Raw genomic sequence first — 23,350 nt, forward strand, 5'->3', positions numbered from 1 at the left:
TATAATGGGGTTTGTTTTGTTTTTCCAATTTCATGCTGGTGAAAAGTGCCAAGTTGACAGTCTTGCACTTCGCTGTAGCCACAAGACAAGCATAATATGGGCAGTGGCAGCCCAAACATCCTCCCTTCTGCAAACCTTCCTTGGAGGGACCACTTCCAAGGAATGAGGGAATCATCCAGTATCTATAGCCTGTTCATTCATGGTCTTTCTACTGCAGTACAGGGGGTAGTTGTGGTGATAGTTTTTGTGATATGGACACCAGGCCACTGGGAACTGGGCTGCAAGCCAGCAAACAGCCATCAGAGGGTGACAAATTTTGACTTTGGCTGGATTCATCTAACCAACTCAGGGTGATTACACTGTTACCAATCCCCTGAGTCAATCCAGTCCGCTGGAATATTTCTCTTTAGATACTGGTATGGTACAGTGCAGAAGGAGAAAGCCATGGGAGGCCATCGCAGTCAAGTACCACATCCATAGCGTGTGTGTGTCACACAGGAAGCTGCAGGCTATCAGAGAGCATGGCTGTTCCTGGAAAGCAGAGTAAAATACAGGGTGGGGAAGATTAGAAAAGTACAGAATGATTCCTCTGTTTCCTGTTATTCAGGAGTCATAACAAAGCTGTCAGCTTCCACTGACAAGTGCTTCCCACTCAGCCTCTGACATGGCTAATTGATTATTCCAAGCCCAGGATGTGCTGTGTGCAGTAACATTCCAGGGCTTTTGAAATGTTGCCTTACACATTCTTGGGATCCTGGAGCATTGTGGGCATAAGAGCCACCCGCTATAGAAAGGGGTGAGACAGGCAAGACGCAGAGGAGAACTGCAGCCTGTATTAAGAGCACAGCCTCCAAGTGAATCCTATCTGACAGCAAGAGCAAGACAGCACCTTTTATTATGTTAGTACCTAGCGACCCCAATCTTGCTTGGCGCTCTATTGTACTGGGTGCTGTACAAACACAGTGATGAACATTCCCTGCACGAAGAGTTCATCATAGAATCATAGACGATTAAGGTTGGAAGGGACCTCAGGAGGTATCTAGTCCAACCCCCTGATCAAAGCAGACTAAGCTAAATCATCCCAGCCAGGACTTTGTCAAGCTGCACCTTAAAAACCTGTAAGGATGGAGATTCCACCACCTCCCTAGATAACCCATTCCAGTGCTTCACCACCCTCCTAGTGAAAAACTTTTTCCTAATATCCAACCTAGACCTCTCCCACTGCAACGTGAGAGCATTGCTCCTTGTTCTGTCATCTACTACCATTGAGAACAGCCTAGCTCCATCCTCCCGGGAACCCCCTTTCAGGTAGTTAAAGGCTGCTATGAAATCCCCCTCACGCTTCTCTTCTGCAGACTAAACAAGCCTAGTTCCCTCAGCCTCTCCTCATAAGTCACGTGCTTCAGTTTACAGTCCCAAGACACAAGAATGGCAGTGGGAAGCAGAGCCTGACTCCCAGGGCAGTTCACACCCTATCGGTGGGACACACTGCTTCCCCAGAGGGCGACAAGCTCATTGGTTTTACCATCTTCCGACACACCCACATATTTGACTCTGTTCTCTGGGAAGTAAGAGAGCAGAAGCACTACAGCTCACTGCAGTGAATGGTGCCAAGCACTTGACTTTGCTTGCATCCATATGTAGCCTTCATTCACACCCACCCTACACACAACACACCATGCAACGGTTTACAGGATTTTGGTTTGTTCCTGAGTTCAGTGGGCGTTGAGGGACAGAAGGGGCCTCAGAGCATCTCGGGGACACTTAACACCTTGCATGGGAGACTTTTAATAAACATAAGCCTTCTCTGTGAGCTTTGTAATAGCTGGTGGCTCAGGACTCCAGAACAACTGGAGATCAGGAAAAGTCCTCCTTATGCCAACTTCAGATCATGTCATGAGACCAGCTCGTCCCCATAGCGCTCTCCAAAGAGCCATAATGAAAGAAAATCCCAGGGCATGCGCCAAACTAACAGCCCATCATTGAACCCAGAGCAGGATGCAGTGCTGGTGGGATGGTCAGAATCATGAGTCCTGATTACACCTCTACTAGACAAGAAGCTCTTGTCCCCTGGCAGCTCCACCTGCACTTAAAAACTTCTTACAGCACTTAAATACTAGCTATAGGTGCTAGGCAAATAGCTAGAGACTGAGGGATGGATTCTTAGCGAGTGGAGCACTACCGATGCCCAAGAAGCGAGGCTGATTTGCACCCATTGAAGATCATGCCCAGAGACTGTAGCTATCACCTTAAAAGTTTCCTCTGTAGATGCTCAGTCCTGCATTTTCAGATATTTATAACCTTATTTTAAAAACAAGGGCCAGATCCATGAAGCAGGTCCTCAAGAAATCCATTTTGAAGCACTTAGAGGAGAGGAAGGTGATCAGGAACAGTCAGCATAGATTCACCTAGGGCAAATCATGCCTGACCAACCTGATTGCCTTCTATGATGAGGTGACTGGCTCTGTGGATGTGGGGAAAGCGGTGGACGTGATATACCTTGACCTTAGCAAAGCTTTTAATACGGTCTCCCACAGTATTCTTGCCAGCAAGTTAAAGATGTATGGGTTGGATGAATGGACTAGAAGATGGATAGAGAGCTGGCTAGATCATCAGGCTCAATGGGTAATGATCAATGGCTTAATGTCTAGTTGACATCCGACATCAACTAGATAGGAGTGCCCCAGGGGTCGGTGCTGGGGCCAGTTTTGTTCAACATATTCATTAATGATCTGGAAGGTGGGGTGGATCCTCCAGATCATTAAAGAATATGTTGACAAAAACCCCTCAGCAAGTTTGTGGATGACACTAAGCTGAGGGGAGTGGTAGATACGCTGGAGGTTAGGAATAGGATACAGAGTGACTTAGACAAATTGGAAGATTGGGCTAAAAGAAATCTGATGAGGTTCAACAAGGACAAGTGCAGAGTTCTGCACTTAGGACGGAAGAATCCCTATAGACTGGGCACCGACAGGCTAGGCAGCAGTTCTGCAGAAAAGGACCTGGGGGTTACAGTGAACAGTTACATCAATCAGTCTAAATCTGGAGTAATGCCACTGAATTCACAGTAGAGTCACTGGGTTGGCTGTTCAGCTGGTGTAAATCATAGAGTCATAGAATCATAGAAGATAGGGGTTGGCAAGTACATCAGGAGATCATCTAGTCCAACCCCCTGCTCAAAGCAGGACCAATCAGCATAGCTCTGCTGAAGTCAATCAACATATTTACACCAGTGGAAGATCTGACCCACTCAGTATTTAAGCCGATGTATCTGAAAGCGGAATCTGGTCCTAGTTACAGGTCATATCTAAATTTTGAAAACTCAGCTGTTTTTTATTTTGTCTCTTGTCTGCCTATCCCTGCCTCCTTAACCAGAAGAGCAGTGGATATATTTTTACTGCCATATATTTACCACCAACTCAAAAATGGCTTTTGCTCAAACATTATAAAAAAATAATCCCCTTCAGGAAGGAACGATGGAAAATTTCAGTCCTGATGAGGAAGATTTCAGGAAGCTACAGTCATGTGGAATTGGAAGTGGGGGACTTACAATGGAATCTGTTTTGCAGCCGTACAGTGGCACAGCCTCCAGCCTCGCTGGCTCTAGCATTCCGAAAGAGACCTACAGCAGGCTGTCACACAGCAAATTCTGGGCAGCACGCTGCACGAGCCAGATGATGATATTTAGGGAGTGCTGCTTAAATATTTCCAGCCTATTGAAAGGAATTCCTGGAAAAGGCCTCATGGGGTTTCTTGCTGAGCAATCGTTAGGGAGGCAACTTGCTCAGTTGCCCCCCAAAAATTTGTGTTTGGACATCGACTCTGTCGGTTTCAGGCACATCAAAAATTAAATTAGACATAACCCTGATCCAAATCAGGTGTATTGCACAACAGGCGCAGTGAAGGTGCCCATTTCAAGGCATATACACCACTGCTGAAGAAGGACAGAGGCAATGAACTTGCACTGTAACTGCAGGGCAGCTGCAGTACATTTTAGGGCTTGCCTGATGCTTAAAATCCTTCAGTCCTCATTTTCCCCTCTTGTAAGATGAACATGTGTTTTGGGAGCTCTGGGAGCTATAGTGGAACCTCAAAGATATGAACATCTCGGGAATGGAGGTTGTTTGTAAATCTGAAATGTTAGTAACTCTGAACAAAACATTATGGAACTGTACCCTGCAGTCCATGTCTCCCAGCTGGTTTGCAAGCAGGACATTTCAGAAATATTTGGTTTTGTTCTGATTTGGACCAAAACCAGTTTTCAAAATGTCAAAATTTCCTGCAAACTACAAATTCCAAGTGTCAACCAGGTCTAGTGCCCAGCAATTTTGAGGAGTCAATCTTGGGGTACCTTAAAGGAGCCTGATTTCAGAGGGAAGGCACTCAGCACTTTCTGAAAATTGGGTTTCTTAAGTTGGGCACCCAAAAATCACTAGTCACTTTTGAAAACTGTGGCTGGAGTACAGAGAACACAGGGCTTTTTCTGTTTTTCAGAAAGGACAAAACACATTGATCCTGTGTTCTCTGAATGCTCTTGGATCCCTGTCTTCCTCCTGCTACACGTATTTTAAAGATACATTTTTATATTAGAGCAAAATCTATTCTGATTCTTTTTTTAATAGTTTTGTCTACAAAGGAGCAATGGCAATCGTAAGGAAAGTGAGTTCATTTATTCAGTGTCACATAATTTAATATGATTTCATGGGATTTACATCACAGATTCAGACCTAAAAACTGCTGAACATAAGAATAGATTTTATAAATAACATTGTATCATTGTTTATTTAAAAAAATAATCCTGATGTTGATTATTTTTTGAACCCACCAAGAGCTTTTTGACATAATGGAAAGACAGGAAGAGACCCAAGGCTAGTATTTCCCCTCAAAATGTGTACTGCTCTGAGAAAGGACACAAAGTGAGCTTCCCGCTTTTGTAGAGGCAACTAACTTTCTGACGTGAGAGAAACTTGAGAGCAGAGCTTTTCTAAAAAGCTGGGTTTATTTTGTTATGGCTATCACATGCCCATTGATAGGCAGAGCCAATGTGGAAATGTGTTTCCGTATGTATTTGTTAGTGGGATGTTCAACAGATTAATCTTACAGTAAAGAGTAAAGCGTTTGCCAGACAAAAGGGTGTTAAAGAGGCAGAAGGCAGAGAGATGCAGAAAATGCAGCTGGACAATATTGTTGCCCTTCTTTCAACACCAGTTCCTCATGGTAGCACCAGTGTGGCCCCTTTGCTGTGTGACAGTGGAATTGTGGGGCCTTTCAAGTCAGCTTCCCAGTGGACGAGAAATCAGTAATGCAGCATAGTCTGAGTGTAGCTTGCTACACAGATACCATCTGTGAAATAGAGGTCATCACAAACAGCATGCAGCAATCCCCTCTTCCAGAGGTTACAGCTCACCCACCACTGCTTGCTTCACAGGGAGCTACTCTGTCCCAAGAATTGCCACCAAATATAAATAAATACAATAAAGCAGAGGGCAAACACTTTGCTGTTGATCACAGTGTCTCCCAAAGAACAAATGCATAACAAAAACTAACAACAATACAGCATTTCTTCCAAAGACTGAACATTTGCTCATATGCTAAGAAACAGAACTCCTAAGTCTATGTACATCAAAGGGTGTGCCTCCTCTGTAGTGAACCCTATTAGTCAAGTGTGGCTCTGCGGCACCCTGACTCAATTTCCCTTTCAAAGTCCCTGGAATAATTCACAGAGATTTATATACACTAACAGACCTCTTTCTTGAGGACTGGTTTGTTAACATAAAATAAAGCTAAAGCAAAGTCAAAGCCAGAGCAAAGTCTCTTCCGTCTCTTCCTTCACGGTCTCTGAGTGGATACAGCCCCTCCGCCTCCCTGAGGTCTGGCTGGATCCAAGCCTTTCCTCAAAATGGTCCATTTTTTAGTCATCCCAGGACTCTTCCTCTCAACTCACACACGGGGCATCTGTTCCCAGCCTGTAGTCTCTCCTCTTTGCAGTCAGGGGGTTGCACAGGACTCCTTGGGCCAGTGTGCCTGGACTCTCAGCCTCTCCTCCAGCAGCTCCACCAGCTTCTGTCTTTATGAGGCCAAGGTGCCTTCCCTTACATCCAGTTGGGTGGCAGGTAATTAGTCATAGGTGCACTGGACACCTCTGCCCCACCCATTAAAGGGGCCAGTCACCTTGTGACAATGGAATAGATCCATCTAATTCTTGCCATAACCATATAAGGGGCCTGTGATGTTGGCCTTCAGGGGAGCCGTGCTGAGATAGCTTAAAAGGGCAAACTGCAAAGAATGGGGCAGGCAAAGCCCTAAGTACTGGTGGTTTTTCTTCCATAAGATATACCAAGCCAGCAACAAACAGGTTCTGATGACCTCACTGGTCATACAGTAGACAAAATACAGTTCCCTTAAAACTATCCACCCAGACAGCCAAGTCAAATATGATGGGGATTACTGAAAAACTTTATCCATCATACGTAAAAAAGTTTTACCAATCCCAAAGGATCAGACACATTACCAAACAGGTCAATGAATAGTTCAGATTTTAACCAAATACACACTTAAAGCCAATGCTTATTAACTAAACTAACATTTATTAAAAAGAGAGTAATGTTTAAAAGATCAGTATACATACACAAATGCAAATAAAGCTCTTAGTTGAGTTTCAAAGCAGAGATGATAACTGAATTGCAAAGTTCTCAAATTGCAAAGTCTCTGAAATTACCCAAACAGCTTGGAAGTTGTCAGTCCTTGTTTAGAGCTTCTTTGTTGGAAATCCAGTCCAGAGAAATGAAGACTAAATAGTCCATGCACAGAATTCCTTCAAATTCTCCCATGAGAATTAGCAGGGTGATTCCAGGCTGGTGCTGGGATCTCAGTCTTGTGATCCAAACTTTCCCTGACAAGCTTGGACAGATTTGACATAAAAAAGGACCAGTCCATTAGAGTCTTTTATAGATCCATGCAGGCTGACCGATATTTTCTTGACAGGCCGTATCTCCTTGAACAATTAATAGATGATTACTTGGGACTCTGAAATGCCATCTTTTATGTCCTGAGCACACTGGTAACTAGTTACATTAGCACAAGGTAGTTGGTCATTTACAACCATTTACAGGTATTTACTTCAAAGAGAAATACAAACAATAGTATTGTTACATTCAAAGTTCCATCTAAATGTTCATATATTCCTTTTGAACTCTTAATCAATAGAACAGTGATAGACAGGAAATCAGTTTATCTACATTGCTAAACTGTAACAAGAGATACATAAACAACATCAAACAACTACCAACAATACACTTGCATATCAAAGCTCTATCTACTTATGAGGAATGACCCTCGCTATCGTATTGTCATAGAATCATAGAAGATTAGAGTTGGAAGGGACCTCAGGAGGTCATCTCCAGCCCCCTAATCATTTTTGTTGCCCTCCGCTGGACTCTCTCCAACTTGTCCACATCCTTTTTGTAGTGAGGGGCCCAAAACTGGACACAATACTCCAGATGTGGCCTCACCAATGCCGAAGAGAGGGGAATAATCACTTCCCTCCATCTGCTGGCAATGCTCCTACTAATGCAGCCCAATATGCTATTAGCCTTCTTGGCAACCAGGGCACACTGCTGACTCAGATCCCACTTCTTATCCACTGTAACCCCCAGATCCTTTTCTGCAGAACTGCTGCCTAGCTCGTCGGTCCCCAGTCTGTAGCTGAGCATGGGATTCTTCCATCCTAAGTGCAGGACTCTGCTCTTGTCCTTGCTGAACCTCATCAGATTTCTTTTGGTCCAATCCTCCAATTTGTCTAGGTCACTCTGTATCCTATCCCTACCTTCCAGGGTACCTACCACTCCCCCTAGCTTAGTGTCATCTGCAAACTTGCTGAGGGTTCAATCTACCCCCTCCTCCAGATCATTAATGAAGATGTTGAACAAAACCGGCCCCAAGACCAACTCCTGGGGCAAACAAGGACACAAGGTCCTATATCTTTAAAGGTCATAGTTAGGCCATGCAACTTGCAAAGTTGCTTGGCTTTTCCAGGCCTAGCGTCACAGGGCCTAATCCTGCATACCTTCCTTAAGGCAAACACCCATCACTGCCTGGGTAAGGAGCTCAGGGAATCTGTTCCAAAGCCTGCTGGAGCCAATGGAAAGGCTCCCATTGACATCAGTGGTTTGGCTCAGGCCCGGGATCAAGTCCACTACCTAACTAGTGACATGAGGCTAAATCAGCAGTGACGTAAATGTTGGCATTGGGACCACCCCAGGAGCCTGGTTCTTTGTTGTCTTTGACCTTGTGTCCTTGTTTACACCTATGCAATGCCACCCAGTCAGACTTCCCTGCTCACTTACCACGGGGGTGGTGTTTTGCACCCACTCTGCACAGCCGCAAATGACTCTGGCAAGGTGCAAAGGCAGCAGAGATCTTGTCCCCTGGGCTCTGTTAGTCCCAGAGCAGCAAAGCACTACAGCATGCACCCATCAGACATTTTATGGGGCCCAAACTCAGTCCTGATGCAAACAGATGCAACTCACATTGATGTCAATGGACTAAATTCCTCCAGGGTGCAGCTCCATTGATTTCAGGGGATGAATTTGGCCCCAGGAGTGTTGGGGATAGTGATGGCCTAAGTTCTAGTCCCAGATTCTCACTTGTGCTCTGGGACCTTTACACCACTCTGCCAGGGTAACAGTGGGTGTCAATGAAATATATGGGGTTCAGATGAGCACCTTGTAGTTTGGATGCCCACTGGAATCTGCTCCATCTGAATCTTGAATCTGAAGGGTGGGGCTGGAAATAGCCTCTCCGCCTGCTATTCCAGTTCATGCAGAGGCATCTTCATGATACCATAGGGTGAGATTTCATTTTACTGGGATTCCGAAGGTAGCATTGAAAACCTTAACGCTGCTGGCTCTGGATGGAGCCAGATGGGAATGGAGCATGGTCTGAAAAAGTGACCCAAACAGATTTTTTCTAACCTAAAAGATTAAGATTTGGGTTTGGGCTAAAGACCTGAGTCAGGTCTCATTTTAACCACACTGCCCAGCATACTTTTGGTGGCCTGTGACGCTGAAATGGGGGAGATAGGAATGATTTTGCCACTGTTGATCTGTGCTTTGAATGGCTTGTCACTGCAGGTGAATCAAGGGAACTCCAAGGCTCTTGGCTCTGGCCTGGGGTATCTGGAACACATATGCCAGCTGATAGAGAAAATCGGGCAGCTACAGGAGCACAACCTGCGACTCCAGAAGCAAGTGTGCGGTCTGCAGAAGGAGCAGAAGATGACCCAGCTAAAGGAGGTAAGAAGAGGTAATCAGGCACTGAATCACCTGTCTGTCTGGGCTAGGGGAAAATGCTGCCCACCTCAGCTCTAGCACAAGCATTCCCAGGCAAGTATGTATATGTGTGATGTAGGGGACAGGCTGCTGAGTCTGTACCTGCCCATATAACAGAGTTCAGCTCATCTTTGGGTGCTTTTATCCATCTTCTTTTGTTCTCACTGTTTTCTAGATTTATCCACTTCCCTCTTCATCCCAGTCTTTGTATTGATTAGACCTGGTTTCTTCCATTGAGTGGGGTGGGAGGGGCAATAGCTTTGACCTCTTCCTAGATCTCTTGGTTAGGGATGCTGAATACTTGGGCTGGTTGCCTTACAGACTGGTTTCATTATCTGGTATCTTGCTGCCCATCCATGATCATGTGATGATTAAAGGTGCTTGGACAAGTCTCACAAATACCAGCAGAGGGGCTGTTTGCAGCCCCCTTCTCCCCTCCCCCTCCCCTTCTTCGCAAGAGGTAGCAGAAATCTGTCATGAAAGATCCTCCCTTCTCATGAGACTTCCAGCTCAATTTTGCAGGAGCATTCTAGCTTTGGGTATTTATCCAGACTGAACCGCCAGAATCCTGGCACTTATAACACCACCAGTCCAACGGTAGTTACTGTGTTTTTTCCTTATTTACTTCAGGCTGATAATACTTGGTAGAGATGGTTGAAAAAATGTGTTGAAACTTTTATTTTTTGGGAGGACAAAAATGGCTTTTTGACTAAGTGGAAATTTTTGGAGAAAACATTTCTGTTTTTGTTAAAAATGCTTGGGCATTTAACACCCTCCCCCACAAAAAACCCTGCTCTTTCAGAGGTTTGGTTTTAAACCTAAACATTTTGGTTTTCGGTTGCTGTAAACTGAAGACTTTTTTGGTGTTTGGCTCCCAAACAAAAATGAAATATGTTCTTTTTCATCAATTTTTTTTTTGGGGGGGGGGGGGGAGATGACATAATTTCCCAACAAGCTACATCAATCACTCCACTGTGAGAATCTCAGTGTGATTTGCAAATGGTAATAAATTAAGCTTCACAACTCCACTGTGATGCAGGTTAGCATTATTGTCTCCATTTTAAAGATGGGGAAACTGAGGCAGGAAGCTGACATGACCTATCCAGGGTCTCACAGGAAAGCGGTGTCAGGGGAACAGACCCCAGATCTTCTGACTTCCAGTACCATGCTTTAGCCATACAATCATCCTTCCACCTTTTTTTTAAACTTCTCATCAGCAATTCAATAGAAGTGGTTTGTCAGACTCAGCGCTCAGAAATTTGTTTTCCTCGGTAGGAGGGTGATTCCTTTGTTCTTTTGACAACATTCTTTCTCCCCCTCATGTGCTCCTCCCCACCTGCTTGGACTGCATCTGGAATAGCTGACTCACCCCCTTTCAGAAACAAAGCCACGGCGGAATTGTGAGTCAGGCCGCAAATGGCAGATCCAGTAATCTCCATGTGCCCATCTCTCACCCTCAGAGCAACGCTGCCTCCTACACAGGGCCTGGGAATTGTTAGCACATTTCCCGAAAGCTTTAACATTGTGAGTTTTGTTTGCAACAGCCTTACCTTCTGCATGACCAGGGCAAAATCATCAGCTGGCATAAATCAGCGTAACCTCTCTTTCGACAACAAAGGAGCTACCTGATTTCTACTAGTTGAGGATCTGGCCCTAAGTTTTAACCTGGATGCATTTTGTATTTTCAAAGATCCCTTGGCAGAATCTCCCTGTCTGCAAATGTAATGCACCTGTCACTAGGGTATCTAGGTCACAGTAAGAATGTGGAGCATTTTCAAAGCACTTTACAAACATTAACTAATGACCTGCCCTTGGTATTTAAGTGACCCCCCAACACCATCCTCAATGTGTTAATCCTCACAATCCTGTTGTGAGCTAGGAAATACAAGTATCCCCAACTGAAAAAGGCCCAGAGGGCCAGATCCTCAACGGTATTTAGACACCCAACTCCCAAACCCTTTGAGGATCTGGGCCAGAGAGACTAAGGGTCACATTTTCAAAAGCACCCAAGTGACGTAGGGATCCACATCCTATTGACAGACCTCTGCTGATTTATTCCAGTTGAGGTTCTGCTGGGAGTTGAGGGTGCTCAGTAATTCACAGGATTGGGTCCTAAATGCACAAGAGATCTGACAGGAAAGCCCCCTTTTTAGCATAAAGCTATTAACATCTTCTTCCCCTGAGAGTCTTTTAATCTTTTGGAATTAAGGACCGAGAGGTTCAAAAGAAACACATCAGTTAGAGGAAACATGGACTCCTGGAGAAAGAGAGCTGTATCTCCCAGCGCAGTATCAAAGGGCAGGCAGAATGCTATCTGCACCACCTACTTCTATGACCCTAGCAGCTCTCACCAGTTGAGCAGCTACAAACAGTGCTTGTGGGAGCTGTGTCCAAGGGCTAGCCATAGCATGTACTGCAAGGGGTGGTGTTTGAGCTGGGATTTCCAAAGAGGGCTAAGGAAATTAGGCACCCAACTCCCACTGACGCGCAAGGGATGCCCTTAAGCCCCAGTAGAAAATCCCAGTCTAAGAAGGCAGTACTCCCCTCTGCTTTGCAAAGCAACATCCCAGCATGGAGGCATTATAGAGCACTATGCTTCTGGGGAAACAGCTTTCAGACAAGATGATTAATTTAGGGCCTTGACTGCTTGTGGTTCTTAAAAGGAGCATACCATGGTGTCCTGGTCAAATTCCAACACCAATAAGGATCTACTGAGTTATATTCCTCCTGCAGTTTCAAATGGATAAAGTACTCTTCACTTCCTGTCCTAAACTCTTGTGCAGCATTCCTGCACATTGTTAAACAATCACCGCATTCCACACATGTGATAAGATTAATGCACACACGGAACAAGATTAAGCAATAAAGTATGGAGAAAACTGTATTGAATTTAAAATCACAGTTCACTTAGGTGCAAAATGACCTTACACTGATACATGAAACTTCCTCATAGAGTCAGTCACAAGCAATCAAGATGTCATTGCTTTGGCAAGAAACTGAATGCCACATACAACTTATTTGTTTAGCAACATTTAATCTTGACTGTGGCATCCCGTCAATAAAAACAAGATACTATTGTTTGTGCATGTTCCTTACAGAAATAATATTATCTTAAATTGTGAGTCACTTTTATAGTGGGGAATGTTTATTTATACACAAAATGTCTTGGCTGAGCAGCTGTGAATTTGGAAACATGAATTCAATTCCCTTTTGGAAGAGATCCTAAAATACGTTGACTATAAGTGAACGTCTATAAGTTTTCAATAGAGTGCTGATGCATGGATCAAAATATTAATCACTGATAGGTACGCTTACACCTTCCAGCCTTTAGTACAAACCATTATTTTCAAAGCACTCTAGGTGCTCTCTCAACTTTATGGATCAGCTGCAAGGGAAAATATGTTTCAGAACAAAGCCACTTTTGAAGTGTGAGTCAAAATAGGTGAAATCATAAGATATAATGGACCAGAAGCTCAGCTGAGGTAAATTGGCATATCCCCACTGAAGTCAATGGAACTACACTCATATACACCAACTGAAGATATGGCCTAATGAATTTAAATGCCTCCATTTGGGCATCTAAAAATTGAACCACCATAAACAAAAGATACTTTAGAAAATGACAGCTTTACATTCTAAAAACACTTCAGAATTTATCACAAGTCAAAAGTAGTCATCCAATTTAAAAGTGAACTACAAAACCAAGCTAGGAATGTACTGAAATCCTGGGAGACAGTTTAAGTAACTTTTGCCTAAGCTCTTTTAAAATTAATTTTAGCCTTCACAAAATCGGAGTTCTCTGTGGATTTTTTGGGTTACTAAACAGGGTCTGCAACTACAGATTGGATCAATCCACAAAACTTGGATCCAAAATACTGGATTGTTTGTATTTGATTTGACCCATTATAAAGATTGTGCTCATTTGCAAAATTGAGATATGGATCCAGATTTGGATTCAAAACTCTCTAAAGTTTAGGGCTGTTTGGATCTGCAGGTTTGGTTCTGATCCATCTTTAATCAAAATGCATCATTTTGGGATGTCTAGGGACAGATCCACCACTGGTATATTTCACCAGAACTCCTGGCCCCAACTGCTGATTCTTCTGGTCTCTGTGTTTCCATGTTGTTACTACAGAACCAGGAGCAGCCAAGATTTCACAGAGGCTTAAAATAATTTTGAAGAAGGCTAGTGAAAGCTTATTTCTCTGCTGGAGGCCCAGGGAGCATATTAACAAGAGGCTGATATTTGAAATGATTCAAAATCATTAAAGTATGAAACTCCATGCTATGAGGAAACTTTGCTCCAGCCTCCCTGCTGCTGGGCCATTTAGAAAGAGGTCGATACATTTATCTGGACCCTGACAGGTCTTGGAATAAGACTGGACATCTCTGATTTGGAATGTTTACAGTTTGTCCGCAATATCTCCCTGCCCCAGTTACCTTAGACCATTGCAATGTAACAGGCTGCATACCTTCTCCTTGTCTGGTGTAGGAGTATTTTCTGCAGCACTGTTCCTGTGGAGCTGCCAGCATCTTGCTCAACTCATACCAGAAGGCAAAGAAATGTTTTACTGGGAGGAGCAGACCGCACAGTCTCTTGGTTCAGAGTGGAAACCAGTCCGACCTCTCGATCATCCCGGAAATAGGGGGGAACAGTGAAAAGCTGAGCAACTACAGAGGTGGGTTTCAGTACTGGTGTTGATGTCTCATGGCCCTGGTTTACTGCAGCTTGTGTTGTCAGCTACCCCTGTGCCAAAGGAGGGTAAAATGCTACTAAATCAGATGGGTAGGGTTTCACTCCCACTTGGCACTGCTTTTGCACAGATGTAAATGACTGCACAAGACATTGGAGAATGAAGCCCAAAGCGCTCTCACCTGCCTTCATGCTCATTACCCACAAGTGGGAGAATCTGAATTTTATGGATGTTGGAGATCCCTGAATCCAGTGGCTTTATTTTCACTAGGAAAAATGGTGTTAAAATCCGAGTGCAGAGCTTCCCAAGCTTTTTACTGCCAAGGACCCCTTTGGCATCTAATTTATTGTCCTAGACCCTTTCATTTGTTATAAATACGTTCCATGTTATTATTATTCTACTTGTCACTTTATCTGTATTTCTGTTTCCCCTGAATGGGGTATTACTTTCCTGTCTTGTAGAAGGGTTACGAGTCTTAACACCAGTGGCAGAAAAATTACTTCTAAACCTCCCAGAGGGTGTAGTCTTGAATGGGCAAGTTCTGGTACCATCCAAATGGCCCTTGTCCAGCTTGACCTCTCACACCCAGTACATGCGAGGACACACTGCCCGGAGGACACCATTTTGAGAACAGAAGTACCGGAACATTGTTCTGATGTGTTCCGGCCCTGAATGGACCTCCACATAACCCACAGCAGATACCCAGAGTTCCAGGGACCCCTCTTGGGAAACCTAGTGCACACAAGGTCAGGGGTAGTTTTAACACGTTAGCTGCTTGGGGTAAATTCTATGGGGAAAGCTAGGTGTTACCCTGACCAGTTAGCATGTTTTAAAACTACAACTGCCGTGTCTACACTAGAGTTTTAATATGGGTTAACTAAGGTATTGAAACACACTTTTTTCCTAGTGTAGACATGATGAGAGGGGCTAAAGGAAGTGTGCTCACTAAAGTGTCTTTTCAAGCAACCTGGCATCCCTTAGCCCATGTGTTAGGATAGTTCCTCACAGGGGCCTTAAGCTACCCAAAACAAGATGTGACTTGACCGAATGTGGGAGTCTTAGCCCCATGTCCCAGTTATGAGCATGCTATCATCGCAAGCCGGCACAGAACACATCTCTAGGGTGAGTCAGGCTACAGATGAGGCAGAGATAAGCCCTCACTGGGCAGTTTGGATTCCAATCCAAAGTTTCCCAAAGGTTTGGTGGGACTGGTCAGCCTGTTACAAAGAACACAGCCAGCTGGGAAGTTTGGATCTATAGGAGGATCTGAACTAACCGAAATTCTGAGGCTCTTTGGTTTCATTGTGAGGTTTGGGCTCAGGCCTGTCTCTCATACACAACAGACATGAGCCTTCTCAGATGAAGTTCAGGGAGAACAGCCCTTTTAGCAAGCTCTGCTCTTCTCCCCTGATTTGGAAGGATGCTAGTCTAGATTAACACCACAGGAGGATGAATCAGTTTGGAAACAACTGAGAAATCTCCCACATCTTCACCCATCTCAAGAACTAAACTTGAACCAAACATTCTGCAAGCAGGGATGGGCCCAAGACACAACATATGGACCCAGGGGTTGTTTGTGTCTGGGGTTTTGGTCCAGGCCCATCTCCAGTTTTAAGGTTCTGAAATGCTCCAGTATCACCCACCTCCTCTCCCCACACATTTGTGATTTCTGTCCACTAAAATCAATGAGAACTTGGTCATTGACCAGGAGCGTGCACAGGAATAAAAATTTGGCTGCTTTTGGAGGGGCATGTTCTGTTCCCCCATGGCTGTAGGAGTTGGCTCTCCCCCTGTGGCTGGTGGAGCTGGCACTCACCACAGGGCCAGTGGAGCTTGCACTTTATGCCCCCCACCCCTCCAGCAGCCAGAGGAGCTGGCTCTCCCCCCACGGCCCTGGAGATGTTCTGTGCCCCTGGTGATTGGGGGGCCCATGCCCCTGCTTTGTACATGTCCCTGTCAGAGGGAAAAATGGGCAGGATTTCACAGCTTATATCCAAGTGACTTGCAAACCCCTCTGAGGGTGGAGAAGAGCTATCCAGATCTACCCTGCCTCTTTACATAGGGGGTTGCAGCAGCAAAGCTAGGCCAAGGAACTCAAGTACTTAAAATGGGAAAGAATGTCTCCAAAATTAGCAGTTCCCAGCCTGCTGACAGCACGGCCCATAAGGATCCCACCAGGCCATTTGTGTGAATAAATGTGAGCTCTGAATTGCAGGAAGTGACACACACCTGGAATCAGGAGACAGCCAGCTGGTGTTGGGGCTCAGGAAGACGTGGAGTAAAAGGAGCAGTGGGGAGAATGACCTCAGAGATGCCTATAATCTGACCGATGGCCGAGCTTTCCTGCTAAAGGACCCACTGATGAAAAAGGTGACTGAGATGGTAGCACTCAGAGAGACTGACAAGGCTATGATGACAGAGCTGAGACAGCAAGGGGAGCAGCCATCAACCAAATGCTAAGGGATCAACATGGAGGTTCAGAGACTGTACAAAATTAGGGACTGAGAAAAATCTCTGACAGGGATCAGAAGTGCTGGGATGCTGGGCAAGAGGCTGTAATCGCAATATTACAGCTTCACAAGAGAGAGGAAGCGGTGGGAAGCTCACAGGAAAGTCTGCCTGCGGGAAGTTTCCAGCTCAGTGTTGCAAACCTAAGTGGTTCAGATTATTTGCATAAACCTCAGAGGCTTGATCCTGCAAGGTGATGAGTGCTCTGGCCCTGATCCAGCAGAGCATTTAAGCACATGCTTAGCTTTAAGCACCTGAGAAACTCTTGTGATTTCAGTGGGTTGCAGGATTGAGCTCTCACAATTTAGGTGCCTACTGAAATAGAACCTTTTGAAGCCCCTACTATCATTGACACGTGGACGCCATTAAAATAAATCACCTCCACATTTCACCTTTCCCAGGGATACCCAGCAATCAGAACAGGAAATGGGAAATGCAGCATTAACTGTAACTGCAGGTGGTAAATGCTGATCTTCGTCAATCACACAAAAGTACTTCATCCTCAATCTAAGTGAAAGTAAAGAGAAAAATCAGAGTTAGGCTACAATTATGTTATTGCCATTATGCCAGGTGGAGCCAACCAAGACGTGCTAGGCGCAATACACTTGATCTTATAGTCCTAAGAGACAAGACAGGCAAAGGGGTGGGAACAAGGATGAGATATGATCGCCACTTTACTGATGGGGGACGGAGAGATGGAGTGTCTACCTATGGCAGAGAGTGTGTGGCAGAGCTGGGGAACTGAGCCCAGGCTAGTGTCCTGACCACAAGATCAGCTCTGTCCCCTGCTAATTATGATTTTTCTTGGCCTTTGTTTTCTGGGGGCTGACCTCAGTAAGAGTAGCTCAGTAAGTACTGACATTGGTACATGCATTTCCCTTCCACATAATATTTCCAATATTAGCATTTATTATTTGCATTATCAGACTGCCCAGGAGCCCAGTCATGGCCTAGGACCCCATGGTGCTAGGTGCTGTACACACACACAGAACAAAGGGATGGCCCTTGTCCCCAAAAATTTACAATCTAGTAACAGAACCAATAGTGCTACACTCCCATCTAGTCACTTTTACCCCTTCTGAGTGATCTTCACTGGAGCTGGCTCAGCTGTCCTCCATCTTCACTACAGATAACACCGTTGTCCAAGGTATCCTTCACAAGGAAAGAGACTGAACAATTTGTATTGGGACATTCCTTAATATAGACAGTGTAATCTTTTCTGAGCAGAGGCTGTCTTGTGCTATATGTTTGTACAGCGCCTGACACAATGGGGCCCCCACCTGGTTGAGGCCTTCAGGCCATACTGCAATATAAATAAATAATAATACATACAGTGACTTGCTGCTGTAACTATTAGCTGACCTCATTTAAGGAAAGGTGACTTGATATCATGAAACTAATATTTCAGTCATCAACCGAGCCTATGATAGACGCAGGGTTTGATATGAAACTTAGTAGACCCTGACTAAGATTAACAGCGATGAATTCTCCCATCCTAAACTTGTTGCGCACCACTGGTGTGTGTTGGTGAACAATTGTCTGATTCCATTCCAGAGGTGGCTGCAATCCAGTGGTGGGTAGAGGGATTGCTTACATAGAATATTAAAGCACTTCAGGAGCCTTTCAATTTACATAGGAAACATCAATGGCGTACTGAGTTGCGGGGCATGCCCCTGGGTGCCGGCCTGGGGAGGGTCGCTGGCCAGGCCCTCCTTGGAAGAGCTGCTGCCTGTCGCAGGCAGCCAGGGTGTCCTCCTGGCCCCTCTGCCCCTGCACTGGGTGCAAGGAGGGAGCCGTGGGGACTGAGCCATGGGGACTGAGCCCATCATGCCACTGCCAGGTAGGCCCTGCTGCCCCCACAGCGGGGGGAGAGCGGGACACAGGCCCACAGACCCCTCCCCCAGAAAAGGCGCTGCCGACGAGGGTAGGGCGCCAATGTAAGTATGGCCCCCAGGCGCCAGAGACCCACAGTATGCCACTAGGAAACATTTTTTCTTCTGTTCCAAAGTTTCCTAGCAATGGCTCTGGGAATTTTAGAACCAAGTGGTGCTGGACATCAAAGCTTTTGAAACAGGAGTAACAAACATACCTCAAGTGAACTTAGGATGAGTTCAGCCCCAGATGGAACATTAGAAAACTGCTAGCAAGATGCCTTGGTTTGTTAAAAATAAAAACAGATAGTATTTAGTATTTAAAAATGAAGTTTTGAATGGGTGTTGGTTGCTGATATGAAAGGAAACAAATCTAGGCCTGATTCTCATCTCACTTACATCAGTATAAACCAATAGCAGTTCCACTGAAACCAGTTTAGTTACACCAGTGTAACTAAAACTAGTGTAAATGAGACAGGAATCAGGCTGTGATTTTTAGGATGATTTTTTGTAACACCCCCCTAGATGCAAGTGGGTAAGGAACCATATCAGTCTTACTATTTTTGTCCTTCATAGACTTAAAAAATGAGGTGAAATGTGCCTTTAGGCAGCTGCTCACACCACCCACCAAATACCTTTCACTCTAAAACGTTAACTTGGAAAGATCTCTTATAGGGACAGCAATGTTACTGGGGGGAAAAGGCAGTAGTAAAAGCTTATTGGAGGCTATTGAAACCTATTTTTCCATGTCTTGTTCAAGCCACACTATATAATGGTCATAACTGCAGAATGAATCCCAAGGGGGGAAATTGCTAACTATAAACTCTGTGGAAAAATCTCCCCAGGACTATTAGAAATCTCTTTGTTTGACCTGAAACTAGACTGAACTAATTTTTTTGAAAAAAGAACTATAGATTAATAGTCCTGTATTAGCATCAGGAGGGACGAGAACTCTGATGTTCTGGCTAAGTTAGTATTTTAAGCAAAAATCTCCCCTCTAAATCAGTCATTCTGGAAGAACCCTTTAGAACTGCCCACTGTAAGGAGGTTGTTTCTCTAGGTCTCATCCTGAATTTGCTTACCATGTAAATTGTGGTTTGGTTTGCACTGCCCAGGGTGAAAGCGATGCTTGGGGCAAAATGAGGGAGCTCATGAAGAAGACCAGGCTGAGGAACCAGAGCAAGTTGGGGCTGTCATCAGCAGCTCTGAAGAGGTCGTGCCCCCAGCTGTACAGGTAACACTGGGATGTTAATGGGAGTCTTTGATTTGTAATTGAAAGGATGCGCTGAGGGGGCTTAATGAAGATTTCTTTATGATAGCTAGTGGCAGGAGAGTACTTTTCTGAACCAGACAATCCACTCCTCATCTCTAGCCATTGTAGTTTGCTGCTAGTTCTGGCACAGGTACAAGCTATTTGCTTCTTCCGTTGTCTAGCTGATTGAAGTTTCCAGCTGGCCTGTGAGGACTTTCTGCCCAGCAGGGGAAATGCCATTGGATAACACTGAAGTTCTGTAAAAAAAGATCCTTCTCCCTCGCAGGGAAAAGGAAACTTCAGACCTCCTGGACAGTTCATCTGAAACATTCAACACGGAACGGGCCATGGCCAATTCAGATCCAGCCCAGATATCAATTTTTATTCCAAATCCTTTTGAGCTCTATGTGGTTCTCAGTTCCCCCAGGCACCTCCCTCCAAGAGGAATGATAAACCCATGTTGAACCCAACATATTTGGAAATTCAAGGTGGAAAAATCAGAGTTGGCATAAAGATTTCCATTCAGTGGAGAAGCAGATAATCATTTGCTGACTGCATGTGTGCTTGGACAGTTTCTATTCATTGTTATGGCTGGGTAATTGGGCAGAAAGCAGAGCATCTCACCTCTGCTAGGTTACCTGTGCTGGTCCCTTGCATGGGCTCTACTAACACATCTCACTTGGTATTGCATGGCCTGGCTCTACACATCACTAGGGGGTATGGGTGATTCAAAGACTATGACACCACTGCCAGTCATCTCCTGCTCAGATGTTCTTTTAGTTTTCCAACTCTCTCATCTGTCCCAAGGACTCTCTATAGCTTTGTGTATATAATCGGGTAACAGGAAAAGCCTGAGTATCTTACTCACCAGAGTGGGAGGATTACATGGCACTGTGTAACCCTCCCGTGTTTTTCCAGCTGGGGACTCTGTAGTATTGACAGCAATTGCTGCAATGAGTGCAGGCTATTTTTAATTTTCAGCTGGGATAGCTGCTATTTAACTCAGGAGTGTCGCAGTGTTCCCCTAGGTAGGGTGCACCTAGATTATGAAGACATATTTGAATTAGGATACATGTAGGTACAGCTGGAAAAACCTCTAATGGTTCACAGAGTGGCTTTCCCAGCTGGAAGAAACTTGGTCTGGGACCAAATCCATACAACAGTCAAGCTTCCTGCTATTGTTTGGGAAACTGAAACAAATACAAAGCAGAAAGAGATCACACAGCTTTAGCCAAAATAGGTGGCATGGGCAAATCAGCCAGGGAGAAAACACAAACCATCTCGAACGTTCGTTCCAAACTTGAATTGGACCCAACCTGTATTTGGGGTTCAAAAGAGTTTTGGTTACGTCTGTCTCTTTCTGACTGTAAGATCCTACCTAGTCTTTGCTGTGCCCTGTGCAGTGCTGAGAATGCTCCCCAAATAAGAACTATACTTAGTCCCACTTGAGTAATTCAGGCAAGAAAGGAAAGTTGTTTTGTGTTTGTTTTTCTATCTAGGTGAAAGTAAATCCTCTGTCATGGTGCCGCTCTGGTTATGATGAATGATCTGGTCTGGGGTGTTTTCACATCCACAGAAAAATTATTCTATTAGAAAAGGAACCCATTGCTTCACCCAACAAGAGATGGGCTTCTGGCAAGGCAAACCCATGGTCACAAGCAAGGTGGTTTGCCTCATAATGTCCAAAACAGGCTGATTTTTGTATGAGGAGCTTTCATGCTGATTATTTACTCATAGGGTGAAATTCAGCCCTGTGCACATAGTCTAGCCATCACTTGTGGCCCTAGGCAACTCAGGTGGTACAGACACCTGAATCTGGTCCTCAGCAAAGGAGTGAATTTCACCTTGAAGTCATAACTTAGTGGTCCATCCACTTAGAGAAAGCAACTTATTCCAGCCCTGGTGCCCCCTGAGGGTAGAGATCCTTCCTAATCCATTTCTCTGTGGCTGGTTTGTTGGATTTAAGATGCTCTAAAGTAACTTGTGGACTTCAGAGAGTCAAATATTTGCTCCAGACAAACATCTAAACTTTGGTGCTTCTTCCAACGTTGTGGGGAGCATCCAAGCTTAAGTGAAGAAAGCTGGGCTGGAAATCTGTCTTGGTATTTTTACTGTCCCCATCACCACGGTATCTGAGCACCGCACAGCACCGTAAAGCTCTTCAGAGTAATCTGTGATTTGATCTGAATATTTCCCTCTTTCCCCCAGTCCAGGGGCAGGTAGAGGCTCACTGAGGATAAGCAGTGGCAGAATAGGCTCACACAGTATCACCAGTACTTCCTGCTGCTGGGAGAGCTATCAGTACAGCAAGAGCAGCTTCTCTCAAGGCTGCCATGAAAATTAAAAGCAATGGAATCTCCCCAGCCTGTTTTCAGGGTCCGCCGAGTTTTTCTGACGCAAACTCACAAGCCTTTAGAGGTGCACACCTCCCTAATCCTGTCTAGAGCTAGATCTGAGCTGTGAAGTTCAGGGTGGTAGGACCCACTCACAGCTGATTTTTCTGTCTATATGGAGAGGTAGCATGGAGTTGGGTAGGAGCAGGCTGTTTGAGAGCTTGTTAGGTCCTCGTTCATTGCCAGGATGTCAGCGCAGGTTGATAGCAGTAGAAAATTGCTACTACTTGATAGCCGTTTTGTGGCCAGTGGGCTGTGTGGGGGGGCCAGGAGTCAGTCCAGTTCCTAATAAATGGGTGAGGTGACCACATCACAAAAACAACCCTCCTAAGCGGGGCCTGTGCTGACACAAAGCCTGAGGATAGAAAGGGCCCTGGAGCCAGAAACCTTTCACCTGCAGAGCAGGATCTATGCTGCTGCTCGTATGGTCCTTGTTCTCGGCGGGTATGTCTTGTCTGCCATCACAGGGTGTAACTGGAGCTCAGGCAGACACACCCCAGCTAGATTTAGTGCTGGAGCAGTGAAGACGTGCCTGCACGCATGTCAGTTTGGGTTAGCCAAATGAGTAATTACCCAGGGCTCTGGATAGGCGTATACAGCTGCTGCATATATGCTGGGTGGGCATATGCATTGCCGCAGCTTCTCTGCTCTAGGACCCAAGCTAGCTGGATTAAAGGTAGCTCAGGTGTGTCTGCACGAGCTGCGCTCACACCTCGTGACTGCACAACAGACATACCCTGAGAGCACTACATGCCCCAGAGCAGCAATTGGTCAAAACATTAAAAATACCCCAAAATGGGGGAGACATTCCATTGCTTTTATTTTGAAGAGTTTGAAACTGATTCATTTTACACCAACATTCAACATTTTAAACAAAATTGTACCAAAATGGAGGCTTTGGGTAACAAAAAAGGTCTATAACCACCTTGATAATAATTTTGAGTTAAAAAGTCACATTTATGTCAAAAAAGTTATAGGAAAATTTTCCTTTTTCAGAAAAGGCTTTAAAAAAATGGCTCAGCTGCGATCTTTCACTAGCCCCTCCCACCTCCGTCCCCCATGCCTGAGCCAAAGACCACCAAAATCCATGGGAATCTTCATGGTGACTTTAATGGCCTCTTCAGTCAGGCTGTACACACACATCAAAACAACTGAAGCCAAGACTGATCCGAATCATCAACTGTCTCGCCCCTCCAAACATCACTTTCCTACCCAGCAAAAGAACTGATTTTTAAAGGTGAAATCTCCCAGTAATAGGGTTGATTTAATATTTTCTGTCTGTCACTCCCCACCCCCATCAGTC

The 23,350-nt window shown here is 45.0% G+C and overlaps 1 protein-coding gene across 2 annotated transcripts in view; it reads left to right on the forward strand.

Moving 5' to 3' along the window:
• LOC137146906 (uncharacterized) overlaps positions 1-23,350 on the forward strand; it is a 71,468-nt gene that overhangs the window by 20,143 nt on the left and 27,975 nt on the right. For both annotated transcript variants that reach the window (XM_067538556.1, XM_067538546.1), the window contains exons 3-6: positions 9,132-9,293; positions 13,822-14,008; positions 16,239-16,393; positions 19,518-19,636. In XM_067538556.1, coding sequence (XP_067394657.1) covers positions 9,132-9,293; positions 13,822-14,008; positions 16,239-16,393; positions 19,518-19,636 — 623 coding nt within the window. The remainder of the gene's footprint in view (positions 1-9,131; positions 9,294-13,821; positions 14,009-16,238; positions 16,394-19,517; positions 19,637-23,350) is intronic.

The sequence above is a fragment of the Emydura macquarii genome, unplaced genomic scaffold, assembly GCF_026122565.2.
Source record: "Emydura macquarii macquarii isolate MOO-44397 ecotype Brisbane River unplaced genomic scaffold, CSIRO-AGI_Emac_v2 contig_67, whole genome shotgun sequence".
NCBI lineage: Eukaryota > Metazoa > Chordata > Testudines > Chelidae > Emydura > Emydura macquarii.